General features: G+C 42.8%; 3 protein-coding genes across 3 annotated transcripts; 2 read left to right on the top strand and 1 right to left on the bottom strand.

The window, feature by feature from the left end:
• The first annotated feature begins 2,196 nt into the window (after window positions 1-2,196).
• On the top strand, window positions 2,197-3,617 carry LOC135496774 (protein PERCC1-like). The gene has a single exon (XM_064786314.1). The coding sequence runs from the start codon at window positions 2,257-2,259 to the stop codon at window positions 2,914-2,916; it is 660 nt and encodes a 219-aa protein (XP_064642384.1). The 5' UTR covers window positions 2,197-2,256; the 3' UTR covers window positions 2,917-3,617.
• Window positions 3,618-3,619: 2 nt separating this feature from the next.
• On the bottom strand, window positions 3,620-6,618 carry LOC135496690 (coiled-coil domain-containing protein 166-like). Its single transcript, XM_064786194.1, has 7 exons — window positions 6,422-6,618; window positions 5,824-5,877; window positions 5,559-5,613; window positions 5,176-5,320; window positions 4,813-4,892; window positions 4,550-4,726; window positions 3,620-4,358 (listed from the first exon to the last, which is right to left on the bottom strand). Exons 1-7 carry the CDS (start codon window positions 6,574-6,576, stop codon window positions 4,074-4,076), a joined length of 951 nt encoding a protein of 316 aa, XP_064642264.1. The 5' UTR covers window positions 6,577-6,618; the 3' UTR covers window positions 3,620-4,073.
• Window positions 6,619-6,832: 214 nt separating this feature from the next.
• LOC135486538 (uncharacterized) lies at window positions 6,833-10,521 on the top strand. Its single transcript, XM_064769433.1, has 4 exons — window positions 6,833-7,310; window positions 7,574-7,725; window positions 8,038-8,115; window positions 8,427-10,521. Exons 1-4 carry the CDS (start codon window positions 6,833-6,835, stop codon window positions 10,314-10,316), a joined length of 2,598 nt encoding a protein of 865 aa, XP_064625503.1. The 3' UTR covers window positions 10,317-10,521.
• The last annotated feature ends 2,214 nt before the right edge of the window (window positions 10,522-12,735 follow it).

Here is a 12,735-nt window from a genome sequence, read left to right on the forward strand (position 1 = left end):
AACGATGTAAAAAACACCTTTTACGTCTGAAATAAATATTTTAAGAGAAGTTGCTTGTTCGTTTCTTTCCCATGACATAATGCATGAGCAACTGCCTTATTAGTAGACTATCATACTACGGACACACCGTCCCTTTCAAATGGAGACTATACAGGTATAGAAAGGTACCAGGAACACTCTCCTTCTCACAATACATCGAAACTATATTCAAACTTGTACAAGTTATATTTATCACGGAATCAAACGCGACCACGTGCTGTAACTGTGCTTATGAGTCGCCTGAAGACCTGACCAAATGACCTTGAGCTCTTGCCTATCGTCCCCCTTTAAAGCAAAAGAAACGAGATAAAAATGTTCTCGACGTCCCTCAGTTACCCACCTCTCACTTCTAGTGTTTGCCTTCCTCTTGGTGTCCAGAAGAGTAATTGCTTGTTTTTGCAATGATTTATGACGCCTTGAGTAACCACAACTCTATTGAGGCGAAACAAAATAATATGATATGTTGCTACTTTTTCGTCTTTTTATCTTCTTCATTTGCGTTCAGTTGGTGTCAAATTCACTTGAGGAAGGTGGCAGAGTTGTGTAGCTCCTGTTCCAGAGCCGTATTTAGCGGGTAAGACGGGGGGGGGGGACTATCCCGGCCCCTATCTCCTTCTTCCGTTCTCCACACTTCAAACTTGAAATTACCATCATCGAGAAACTCTAATTCTGTTCTTTGGCCTCCTACTGACGGTCCACGTGCCGAGACAACTCAACAACCACAGAATGCAAATATCATGTGTGCTATCTCGAAGTATGCGTTCCTGAATTGTGACAATTTGCATCATATGAGATCACAATAAATCACAGATTTTAATAATTTTTCATTTACGAACAAGCTTTCTTCGTTTTAATGATACTTAAGCGAGTGCCTTCGGTCGTTAATACAGATTTTGCAGGAGACCTAATTGGTAGGCGCGTGTCCTTGTTGATTGCCACCCGTTTTACAAGATTTTTTTCATTCTGGTTCACACATTCTAAAGGAGAGAAACCGCGTAAAGCATATATTTCAGATGAAAGGAAAGCCGCAGTGGTGTTCTCCTCGTATACTGGTATCATGCTAGTATGCATGTTTTTTAGTACATAAGGTTTATAATACCATATCTTAGGGAGTTTTCGCAAATCCCTCGAAACGCCAACGTGAACGCCTAGCTCATTGTTCTACCTAGTCGGGGGCTTTGCGAAAACTCCCTGATGTTTATAGACCCGAAACGCAAATGAGGGACTAGAAGGGAGTTATATAATAATTTCAGTAGCTAATTTTTTCATCTCCCACAAAACAGTATACCCGGTAAGATGAAATTTCCTGTGCCCACACAATGCCTGCTATTATACTCCTCGGTGACGGACTTCCAACATCCTCCTTCGGGAAAAGTTTCTCTGGATAAACTTGGATCTAGAATACCAAGACAGTACTATTGCTTCAATTTCTTTTATGATCACGTGATTTCTTATGATTGATCGACTGCGATATTGATCGTCTGCTCTAAACATCACTTCAAAACAATCGGTTCCGTATTGACGACGCCCATCCATCGTCTGCTTGACTGCAGCAGCCACTTGTAAAGGGCGTAGCACATAGAAATGGCATGAGACTTGATTCTGGACACGAGAAAACACACCCAATTGATATTTGAAAAAATGCTGGACTTGCGAGGTAAATCATCAACAGGCATCTCCTTGCAATGATTTAGACGGCAGGGACTGAAAAGGAAGGTTGGAATTAGCGCCGGGCTTTTGGACAATCTACCTTTGAGAGGAACACTGTAGGAAATTCAAATATTGGAGAGAAAAAAACACTGAAGGACAGGCATTCAAACCTGTGAACTAGGTGCTTTGTCCATTCCGTGTGTTGAAGATCGTGAAAAAGCCGCGAACCGAAGGAGATTCAGTTTCAAGAACATTCATTTATTCAAGGTGTTGAAGATGGTGAAAATCGAAACTGAGGACATTAGCCCATTCCATGTGCTGAGATTTTTAGAAACCGAACTAAAGGACACTCTAACCTTTGAAAACACATCAAGGACATTCACTTATTCAATGTGTTAAAGAAAACGTTATGCGATATTTTTGCTTGTTTCCAAACTGCCAGGCCTCGAGATACTGACATTTGGTAACTTTCTTTCGTGGATTTTTGCCGGCCGTGATATATGAACTGAATGTGATACAGTGCATACTGGACAAACGATTTTACCCCTGAAAAGTTGTGACTGAATAATGGATCTAAGCATGACGTCCGGTGGTGATCTTCTACAGGTGGAGACATATGTTTTCGAAGACACTGACTCCGATTTTACTGACGATTCTATGGAAGATTTCCTCCCTTATTCTTTGGTTCCCAAAGACGCGGACGAACCTCCGAGCACTGAGGCCCGTGCCGAGAAATGTCCAGATGTCCCCTCGCAACTTCTTGGCTTTGCAGATCATCTGACCAAGGACGTACAGAAATGTTTTCACGACCCTCGGGGTAGCATTTACGACATCACCGAGGACGATCACACGAAAAAATCCGGCAGGGAACTTTACTATGCCGAGTTGTTGAAGTTAGCGCGCGGATACGAGGCAGAGAGTGCACCGAAAAGTAAGCGACGTGTCCCCGATGAAGTCACAACCAAGTCAGGGGACCTTGGCATACGTCTTGGCAATGATCTTGGCCCGTTGGATGATTTGTTCAACGAGGTTGGGACCAGAGGTGTGGCGCAAACAGTTCCAATGGAAGAAAGGAAACTTCCACAGTCTTTTTGGCAGGAACCACTAGTAAAAGAGGCCAATATTTGTAAAGACGTAGAAGGCGTTGTTAGGGACGAATTTGGTCTTCAAGAAGATCATACTGTCTTTATCGGGACAGATGTAAAGGAACTGCTGTCATTGTGGTAGCATCTTATTTCAAGGACATTTCGCAACCGGTTTGTGAGTGAAGGGACAGATTGTGACATTGTCGTGCAGTTGGCTTTGATATAAAGATAGACAGTTGCAATTCGTTGCTCGACAACAGACCATTTCGAGCTGACGACAATGAGTCATCATAAAGGGTTGGTCCCATAGACAAAAGCCTTGCGTGTCACATCTACCCTCATCTTTTACCCTGATCGCCGAATCGGCCTTTATTACGTTTCACTTCATGATCATAACCGTCCTCGAACGCAAGCTCAAGTCTCACCCACTCGTATTGTCGCAATTGCTCTTGAGTTCACATAATGTGCCACAATAACCTTTTATGTCACCACTTGCATCGATATCATTCCTTGAGTCACATCTTCACATTGCCCGTCCTCATCTGCCGCTGAATGTCTCATTCTGTATGCCACATCTGCCTCTCGTCTTGTCCCATGTCACATTTGGATTCAAGTCGATCTTGTCACATTTGCCAAATCACATCTTTCGTCCGCTTATATCACATCTGTCCTCACGTATCACTTTGAGCGTTAAATGTGCATCAGGTGTTGTATCGGTCCAAGAACGTGCTTAAGGGTTGCATTTAGTGCTGCTTCCTGAAGATATTGGAAAAAAGCTATGGCACCGAACACTTCAATGTCCTTGTGAAAAAAGGTACATGAAATACAGTAACTAATAAATGATATTTCAACAAAACCTGTGTTTATTATACACTTTTGTACACATTTAATATGTAACATTTTGTGGAGCGTGGACGGAACTGGCATCGGCACATTATTACTTTCAAAGCTTGACAGCAATATCGCAGATTACAATTATCTGGTTGTGTTACATTTTAGACGATACTGTCATACCTTAAAACTGTATAGTCCTCATTTTCAAGATCTAGATCACTCAGTGCACCTGCCATCTAAACAAGTCTCACACCTAAACAATGGACGGAATGCTAACCATCTGATTGATCAACTGACTCAATGAAATCAACAGGGGCACGTCTGCAGACGTGCTAAAGAGAAGCAGCAGTCTGAGATGACCACAAATTTGGTCTGCACTGGACCACCTTCTCAAGAATTCAAATTTCATTCTCAGGCATGTCCTGTTCTCCCTTGCCTATTGCCATCATCATCAAGAACCCAAATCTAATTCTCAGGCATGTCCTCCCCTTCATTGTCGATGACTTCATTGCCATCTTTATCAACAAGTCCAAATGATCTTAAAACTTTATGTTGTCTTGACGACCGCAGTTTCTTAAGGTCATGTGCATATTGTTGTTCCCGAAGAAGTTCCTTGTGTTGGTCCTCGAGATAGCGTTTGTGTTCATGCAGGGCCCGCGTCTGCTGGATGAGCCGGAGAAGATTGTGCCTAAGTTTGCGATTTTCTAGCTTGATCCTGTTGGTGTGTTCGTTCAGACAGAGGAATGCTTCCTGGAAAAGAGATTGGTGAAATGATTAAGTAACACACAGCACAAATGTGAAGTATGTGTACAGTAGACCACCCTTAGCTGGACAACTCCACCAAGACAGCACCTCTCAATTTTAGACACCAAAACTAAGTCTCTCAATTCATCTTTCCACTTAAAGATAATACTGATTTACTTGACAATAATTGCACCTACCTTGTTTGCCTGCTTTGCCATGGTTGTTATCTTAGAATCCGACTCCTGCTGATAATCATGTTTCTCATCAAGGAATTTAGTTTTCAGTTGCTGGATGGCTTCGGAATGATTTCCTCTCATGTGCATCACCTCCCTCTCGAGCTCCTTGATGCGGGCTAGTTGGTCCCTTTGGAGATCCTGAAATGTTTCAAAATATACAAGTACTGTGTTGACATGTCTTACTGCTTTGTTTAACTTGACAATCTTTAGTGGTAACAACTCACCTTGAATTCTCCGAGATCATCTAGCTCTTGTTTGGTCTTGGCAAGTAAACTTTCTTTTTCAAGCAGAACATCTCTCAATTCTGAAAATTTACAGAAAGACTATTTCAAATGGCATATTGACTTTATACCATGGACATGAGCGTCAGGTTTGGACAACGATCCAATCTGCAGTGCAGATGAATAAAAACTATGAATTCCTGGTAGGACTGTGTACTGTGGGTAGAAATGCATCCCATGCTACTGCCATGTGGATGAGGTCTTGACAAGAGAGAGGTGGTGAGTAAGAATGCCGTTTGCTGATTAAAAGAAGACATAGTCACAATCAGCAAATTTAAGACAATTTACATTTGATTTAACACTGACCTTCTTTCTGCTTCTCAAAGTTCTGCAACATATCTTCTTTTTCATGGAGTATATCGTTAATTTCTTTCTGGTTCTGGTCACTCAATGAGATGATAGTGGTCTGACGTTTAGCAGTTTTTTTTTCCATGTAACTCATGTACTCATGCTGAAAAAGAAAATGAAAAAGTTTAAAACAAAATTCTAATCAGCTTCTTGCAGCTAACCTATCAAATTCAAACAGGCCATAAAAACAAACAAATAACAAGGTCAACATTACACTGCATGACAGGATCCTATTAAAAATCAATCATCCTTCAGTACAAAATCAGGTTATTCTTGACAAGTTTGACCAAACAAATGTAATTTTTCAATATATTTGTAGAGAATTCTCATACTATACTTACACTTTCCACACGGACTTTGTGGGCCTCAGTTTGCAACCACTCTGTTTCTTTACGGCTGATTTAAGTGTTAAGCATTGTTCGCTATTCAAAATTGGTCAGTGAGGAGTTGGAATATTTTAGTTCAAATATTTTTCTGAAATTCAGTCTGTAAATGGCAATCTGTTAGACCAGGACTGCTCAGCATGATTAACAGCAGTAAACAAGGACTAAAGACAGATATCTCTAACTCTACAAGTGATTGATATGACTACCGACTAAAGGATACAGGTCTTCAACTCTTTGCTTTACAGTCACCACTTCATCTGTCAGCTGATCTAATCTGAAGAAAAGAGAATTTGATATAATAATAATAATAATAATAATAATAATTGAGTTCTTATATAGCGCATTTCCAGGTTCCCTGCTCAATGCGCTTTTGGGACTACATTATTATCATCCCGGTCTCCACAGAAATCAATCTGGGGTTTCAATGAGCAGCTACTGAGCGCTCGATTGAACTCGACCAGTAGGAAGTTTCTAAGTGGCGACTCAGCCGGGAATCGAACCCACGACCTTCCGGTTATGAGACCGGCTCTCTGCCATTGCGCCACCGCGCTTCCCTTATATAGGATACGCATGACTTCTGCCATGGCTGGCCATGCTCGGCTGGCCATGCTCGGCTGGCTGGCCGACCCATTCCAATGTGGTCCCAGCCCATGCCCCTTCCACTATGCACTAGCAACAGTTCAGCTATTCATTTTGACACAAAGCCTACACTATAAGGAAGCATACATTAGGAAATACAAAAACGAAGAAATATTATTTTAGACCAACTGCCCAAGACTTCACTGAATGTTTCTACTGTAAACGGTCACTGTACTTACTCTCTCTGTAAAAGCTCTTCCTTGTCGGTAAATGGGTCATCTCCAGGAGCCGGAGAACCAGAACCTCCCTCAGCTCCACCTTTCTTTCCCTTCTTGCCTTTGCCCTTCTTGCCTTTCTTTCCCTTCTTGCCTTTTTTCCCTTTCTTCGGTGGCATTTTGAGACGGGCCGAAATGGCGTCGTTTGTTTCCAAGTAATCAGCTTGTTCGTCGATATAAAACTGACGATTCAATAAAAAGATTTCTCGCTTAATCGAATAGTATTGATTCAAAATATACAACTAATATATTGACTTTATTGAATCACAGTAGATTTTTAAATGATTACTTCAGCTTTGATGAATTTATTGGTTAAATTATTTTTGAGGTTTTACTGCCAAAAATCGAATCGAGGTCACAATCAACAGCGAAAGGATGGCCGTGGCCACGAAAGAAAAGCGTGTTGACTTTCTTTCCGATGAATTTGATCCCCTAACTGCCCTGTATTCAGAAAATGTTCCGCTTCCATGCCCAGACGTTAAGCCATTCAATAATCTTGCAGAATATGAGAATGTCATGCAAAGACGAAATGCCGCCGTGAGGCAAGAGGCCAACAAATGTCAAATTATGGTCCAAAGTGGAAGTGATTCCACGGGCATTAGGTCTAAAGATTTTGCCACCGCAGACCCATTGATGAGGACCAATGCTGAACGAGAGATGCTGTTCAGACAGATGATGCAAAGGGCTGCGAAGATCAAGCGGGATCGCATGGAGTTTGATCCTCTGATTCCAGATTTATCAGAAGATGCACTAATACATGGCGCTGGAAAAACTTCACCACCGCTTCCTGATATGATGTTGAAAGGAAAGCAGAAGTCGATGAGTCAGAGAAATGTCTTAAGTCGTATGAAAGGTAAAACTAGGCATGGGGGCTGGCTGTTCGAAAGTCGCAACAATCATGATCCAGCCTCTCGGTGGTTGTTTCAACCTTTTGCAAGTTAATGAATAAAATTAGCAATAATAAGTTGTGTTCCATGCAATCAATCATTATGATATCTCTATTCCAAGCTCAGCAGCTGAGTAGGGTAAGCCTTCTACATCGTGAAAAGACCCACCAGTGTCCTGATGTGATGTTGAAACCTTTAATAAATCTAAACAATCATTATGCTTTTTCAGAATATGGAAATCAAAGAAAGAAGGGTCCTTTGAGTTTATTATATCGAGCTGTTGAAGAAAGAATCCGAGTCAAGGTGTGGACAAGAAGCGCCAAGCAGCTAAGAGGTTACTGTAAAGGCTACATTGTCGCATTTGACAGGCATTGGAATTTGGTAAGTTGTAGGTTTACTTACTGTTAGGAATGTATTACAAGTAAGGAGTGTCATGAGATGTCTAGATCAACTCTAAAAACAAAAAATATTGCTGTTTGTGTTTCGGATAGTGTCAATGATGAGTATGAATAAAGAGGTACAAAGAGACCTTTGTTTTGTGTGCTTTACTGTAATCAGCCATAAAATATAGAGCACAATATGTGTACAACCATTTTAAAAAAATTTAATGCATTTAGTTAATATCAATACAAAGCGGTAAAATTATTGACATATGTTTTCTACTTTAAGTTTATGTTCCTATTTTCTTTCCAGGCAATGGTAGATGTTGATGAGGTCTTTTCCAAACCCTGCCTGCCAAGGACACCCTACCCATCTTGTAAGGCACTCGAGGTAAACATTGTGTGCGCATGCAATAAAGATAATGATAAATGAAGTTTGCATAAAAAGCAAGCAGCATGCCTAAAACTGCATGACGTTGTTGCTATTTTTATGTTAGACATTTGATTAAATAATTCTGGCTGGCTTGCATATATGAGCTGAATAACACTGCTATATCTCAGTATTCACTTGAGGAAAATCAAGGCAGTTTTATGAACCCAAAACAAAAGGTGTATGAAAATTGGCTGGACTGGCTACATAATTGGTCATTTTGACTGTTCATAATTAAATGCTGGTAACGGTCTCTTTTTCTTGTTCTTCAGGTGGAAACGGGAGAAGTTGTCATTATGCTGAATGAAGATGAACCAGAGGAAGAGACAAATGGGAACTCAATGGATGCGTCGCAGTCGAATAGTCCTGATGAGGACATTGATGCTTTAGCATTGAGGCTACATATGCTGAAGCAGGAGTTGTCCGAGATTCCCTCTGAGGAAGAAAGTGCTGAAAGTGGGCCAGGTTTGTCCCAGAGTGAGCCGGAAAATGATGAGACTGATGGATATGTCGAGAAAGATAATAGATTCGATGAGAAGAAACTGTTGACTCAATCTAACATTTCTGAAATGACTGTTTCTCAGGGTGAAAAGCACCCTGCAGATATTCATACAAAAACTGACAAAGACAAAAGTGGTGAGACGAGGTTTGGTTTACCTGAGTCAGAGTCTCATCAAAAAGAAAAAGTTAGTTCAAATGATACCAGGCCTATTGATTTCAGGGGTGGTGGTGATGCTCAAACGAAAATGTGTTCTGGGGCAGTTGGTCCTCTTGGTGGTGCAGGGGATGTGGGACGTTTAGGAGAGGTTATGGGGAAGCTTCAGGTTGATGAAAGTAGCAGTTCGGGTAAAGGAGATGTGATTTTTGAAGAGTGTGATATGGAAGTTGGCGGGTATGAGGAAATAGGGGCAGAGACTGTAGGTGAGGTGTGTGCTGTTGACAGAGGCGTGGTCCAGTCGGAGTTGGAGAAAGGGTCTAGTTTTGAGTCAAAGAAGTTGGAAAAGAAGTCTAAGTCGAGAAAGAAGCATTCTAAGTCTGGATTAGAAAAAGAACAGATTCTTTCAGTGGAATTGAAGGATGGGTCTGTTAGCACTAAGGTCAAAAAGACTTGTAAAGCTGAGAAAATGGATTCAAAGAAAAAATTGGCTGAGGATGTTACCACTGAGAAGTCTGTAAGCGTTGGTGCGGATGGTTCTTTGGTTAAAACTCAGAAGAAATCTAAGATGTCTAAAAAGAGTACAAGTGACAGTTCCACTGAGTTGTCGGGAAAAGACAAGAAAGAGCCAACAGCAGCATTGCCTTTGGGTCCTGGTGCAGGAGATACTAGAGAACATCTAGGAGAGGCAGAGTCTAGTGACAGTATTGCCAAGATTGCAGGCTTAATGAAGATTCCTACGAAGTCATTGTCAGCTTGGAAGATTCCGAAGAAGAGTAGCAAGAAGTCTAATGCAGATCCAAACGTTGAAAATCCAATCGGAAAGTCGAGTGATAACATTGGTACTACATGTAAGTCAGAAAAATCTTGTGACAAGCCTGATGAGAAGTCTGAAGGGAAGACCTCCACTGGGACTAAAACAACTTGGAAGATACCAAAGTTAAGTAAGAAATCAGATAGTGTTTCATTATCTGAAGAAAGATCTGAGGGTCTGAGTGCAACTGAGATCAATCCCCCAAAGAAACTTACACAGCAGGGAACTGTTAAAAAATACTTTGGGGATACTGTGAAAAAATGTGATGCCGAGGTTGTGGAACAGGCTTCGGGGGACAGTAAAGTTGTTAAAGCTTTGAAAGGGCCTGTAGATGTGGTAGAGACGGAAGAAAAAACTCAAATCGGAGAAATCTCGACCATTGTGTCTGAAAGGTTGAGAGAGGTAAAAGAAACTTCTGTCAGTGTTGCTAGAGCATCAAAGGTGAGACCGACTTCTGATGTGGTGGGTAGCAGAGTTCAGCCTGAATCCGTGAAAAAAGCTCTTGGTCCCAAACCAAGAAACCCTAGGAAGGCCAAGGATGTGCCAGTGAAACAGCCTGACCCAGTGAGAGAGCGGTTGAAGCTGGCGGGAGAGCTTAGTGCTGCTCATTATCTGAAGGGAAGGTTACACGAAAGACATGTGAACAAATTGTTTTTGAGAGGAGATAATGTCGCCATGGTCAATTTGTTATAAAAAAAGGTTCTCCCCAAATTTGTGACTTATTCTTCTTGTTCAAGGCTTTTGTTTATTTTGATACTACCCCTTGCAAGTTTCTGACAAAAATCAGAAGAACCTGGTAATAGAAGTGCTGCTACTTCAACAATAACCTGCCATTATGTAGTAGAGATATACAGTCACCTGTTATTTTTTAGCAATATTTTTGTACAATGTACATAGGACTGCCAATAAAGTTTTTACAAAATACACATTACATGTCCATGTTTTTCATTTCACAGATCAAGATGATGTCATGAAGTAATCGGATCATAGACATCATCTAGAATTTGGCTGCTCCACCGTCTTGCCAACATTGTGCGAGTAGTGAGAGAGCCACAGCCAATGTGGCAGCTAAACCATCTTGCCATGCTGGCGATAATGACACCACGAGACCAAATATGCGGTGTGTTGCTCACGATGAGGCAAATTCGTCTCAACTCTGCATGGTCGGAGACATAAGACAGTCACAACCAGACCGAATCGGACCTTGCTGTTCCACTGTCTTGCCGACATGTTTTATAGAGAGTAGAGACTTGTCACAACCAGAAAAAATCACACCTGGCAACCCCACAGTCACACCAACACGATCTGGTCAAAAGTGATGAAACTTTCACAATCTGATCGATTCAAGCCGTGGGGCTGCACCACCAACACGGTGAGAAAGATGAGACAGTCACAACGTGGAAAAGATGAAATATTCAAAGCCAGACCGCAATGAGACAGTCACAACCCGACTGTGGCGTACCTACCTGCTCTACCGTCATGTTAACACGGTGATCACTTAATGAGGTAGTCACAACCATTTCGATCTGGGTTCCCCACCGTTTTCTTAAAACTGTGAGAGAGAAGAGACAGATACGACCAGAGCGAATCGCCCAATGAGGTTAGAGAGACGGGACATTCACAACCAGATCAAATTCGGCCTGACTGCCATACGGCCTTGTCAATTACACGGTGTCGGAGATATGAGAGTCAAACATGAGGAGATTTCGCTGCCCAAGCGTCCTACCAACAAGGTACAAGATATGATACCTCCGCAACCAAACTGAGATGCCCCACCGTCTTTGTGGCAGAACCAGACCAAATTGTTCGTGTCACTCGCGCAGTGGGGCAGCACACCTCAACTCTCCCACCGTCTTACCGGGACGGTGAGAGAGATGAGACAGTCAGAACCAGATGGAATCAGGCCTGGCTTTCGGAATCTTCAACAGTCGCCTGCTCGGTGGGAGAGATGACACGGATACAACCAGACCGCATCAATCTGCACCATTGTTTCGACGGACGTCGGAGAGAGATGAGATAGCCACAAACAGAACGAATCGGCCCCAGCAGCTTATTCGTCTTGCCATCAAGGTGAAATATATGGCACAGTCACAAGCAGACTGAACCCGTCCTGGCTGCCTCACTGTCCTGCCAATAGGGGTGCAGAGATCAAGCCGCCACAACCATACCGTATTGATATTTGGCTGTCCCATCAGCCTTGTTATGAGAGATGAGGCAGCCACAGCTTAACTTGAACATGGCTGCCCCACCGTCTCCCAGGCTGGTGAGTTATAAACAAGACAGCTACAAACTTGACGTGTCACTCTTATGGTCACCGTGTCGCCGACATGGTTAGAGAAATGGGACAGGCACAACAAGACCGAAACAGTCTTGCTAACAAGGTGAACAGTCAAAACCAGACCTAATCTGACATAGCAGACAATATGACGGTCGTGCACTATCTTGGCAACAAGGCAACAGAGATAAGACAGCCACAACCATGCCGGGGATTTGGCTACCCACCGTCTTGTCAGCATGGAGCGAGAGGTTAGACAGCCGCTCCAGCGTCTTAGCACAACCAGACAGAATTATTCGTATCACTCACGCCGAGGGACAGCTCGTCCATATATATCGTAGTGTGGACACGGTGGGAAATACGAGAAAGTCACAACCAGGCCGAATCGGAACTGGATGCCTTGCCGTATTGCCAACACGGTGAGCGTGATGAGACAGTTACAACAAGGCCGAATCAGCCTGGCTACTTCACCGTTTATTTGAAACTGTGAGAGAGATGAGACAGACGCGACCAGGACGAATCGGCCCTTAGAGCTCCATCCTTTTGTCAACAAGGTGAGAGGAACGAGACACTCACAACCGCCTTGCCAACACATTGACGACAGAGATGAGACAGCCACATCGGGCCTGGTAGCTTCACCGTTTTGCCGACACGGTGAGATATATACGACAGCCCGAACCTGGCCTTTCCGAATTCGGCCTGGCTGTCCCACTGTTTTGCCGAAACTGTACGAGAGATGAGACCGTCTCAACTAGGCCAGATGAGGGTGACACTCACATTGTGGAGCAGCCACGTCTCAAGTCTCTCAACGTGTAGCCGACATGGTAAGAACCATGA

This window comes from Lineus longissimus, chromosome 1 (assembly GCF_910592395.1).
Source record: "Lineus longissimus chromosome 1, tnLinLong1.2, whole genome shotgun sequence".
NCBI lineage: Eukaryota > Metazoa > Nemertea > Pilidiophora > Heteronemertea > Lineidae > Lineus > Lineus longissimus.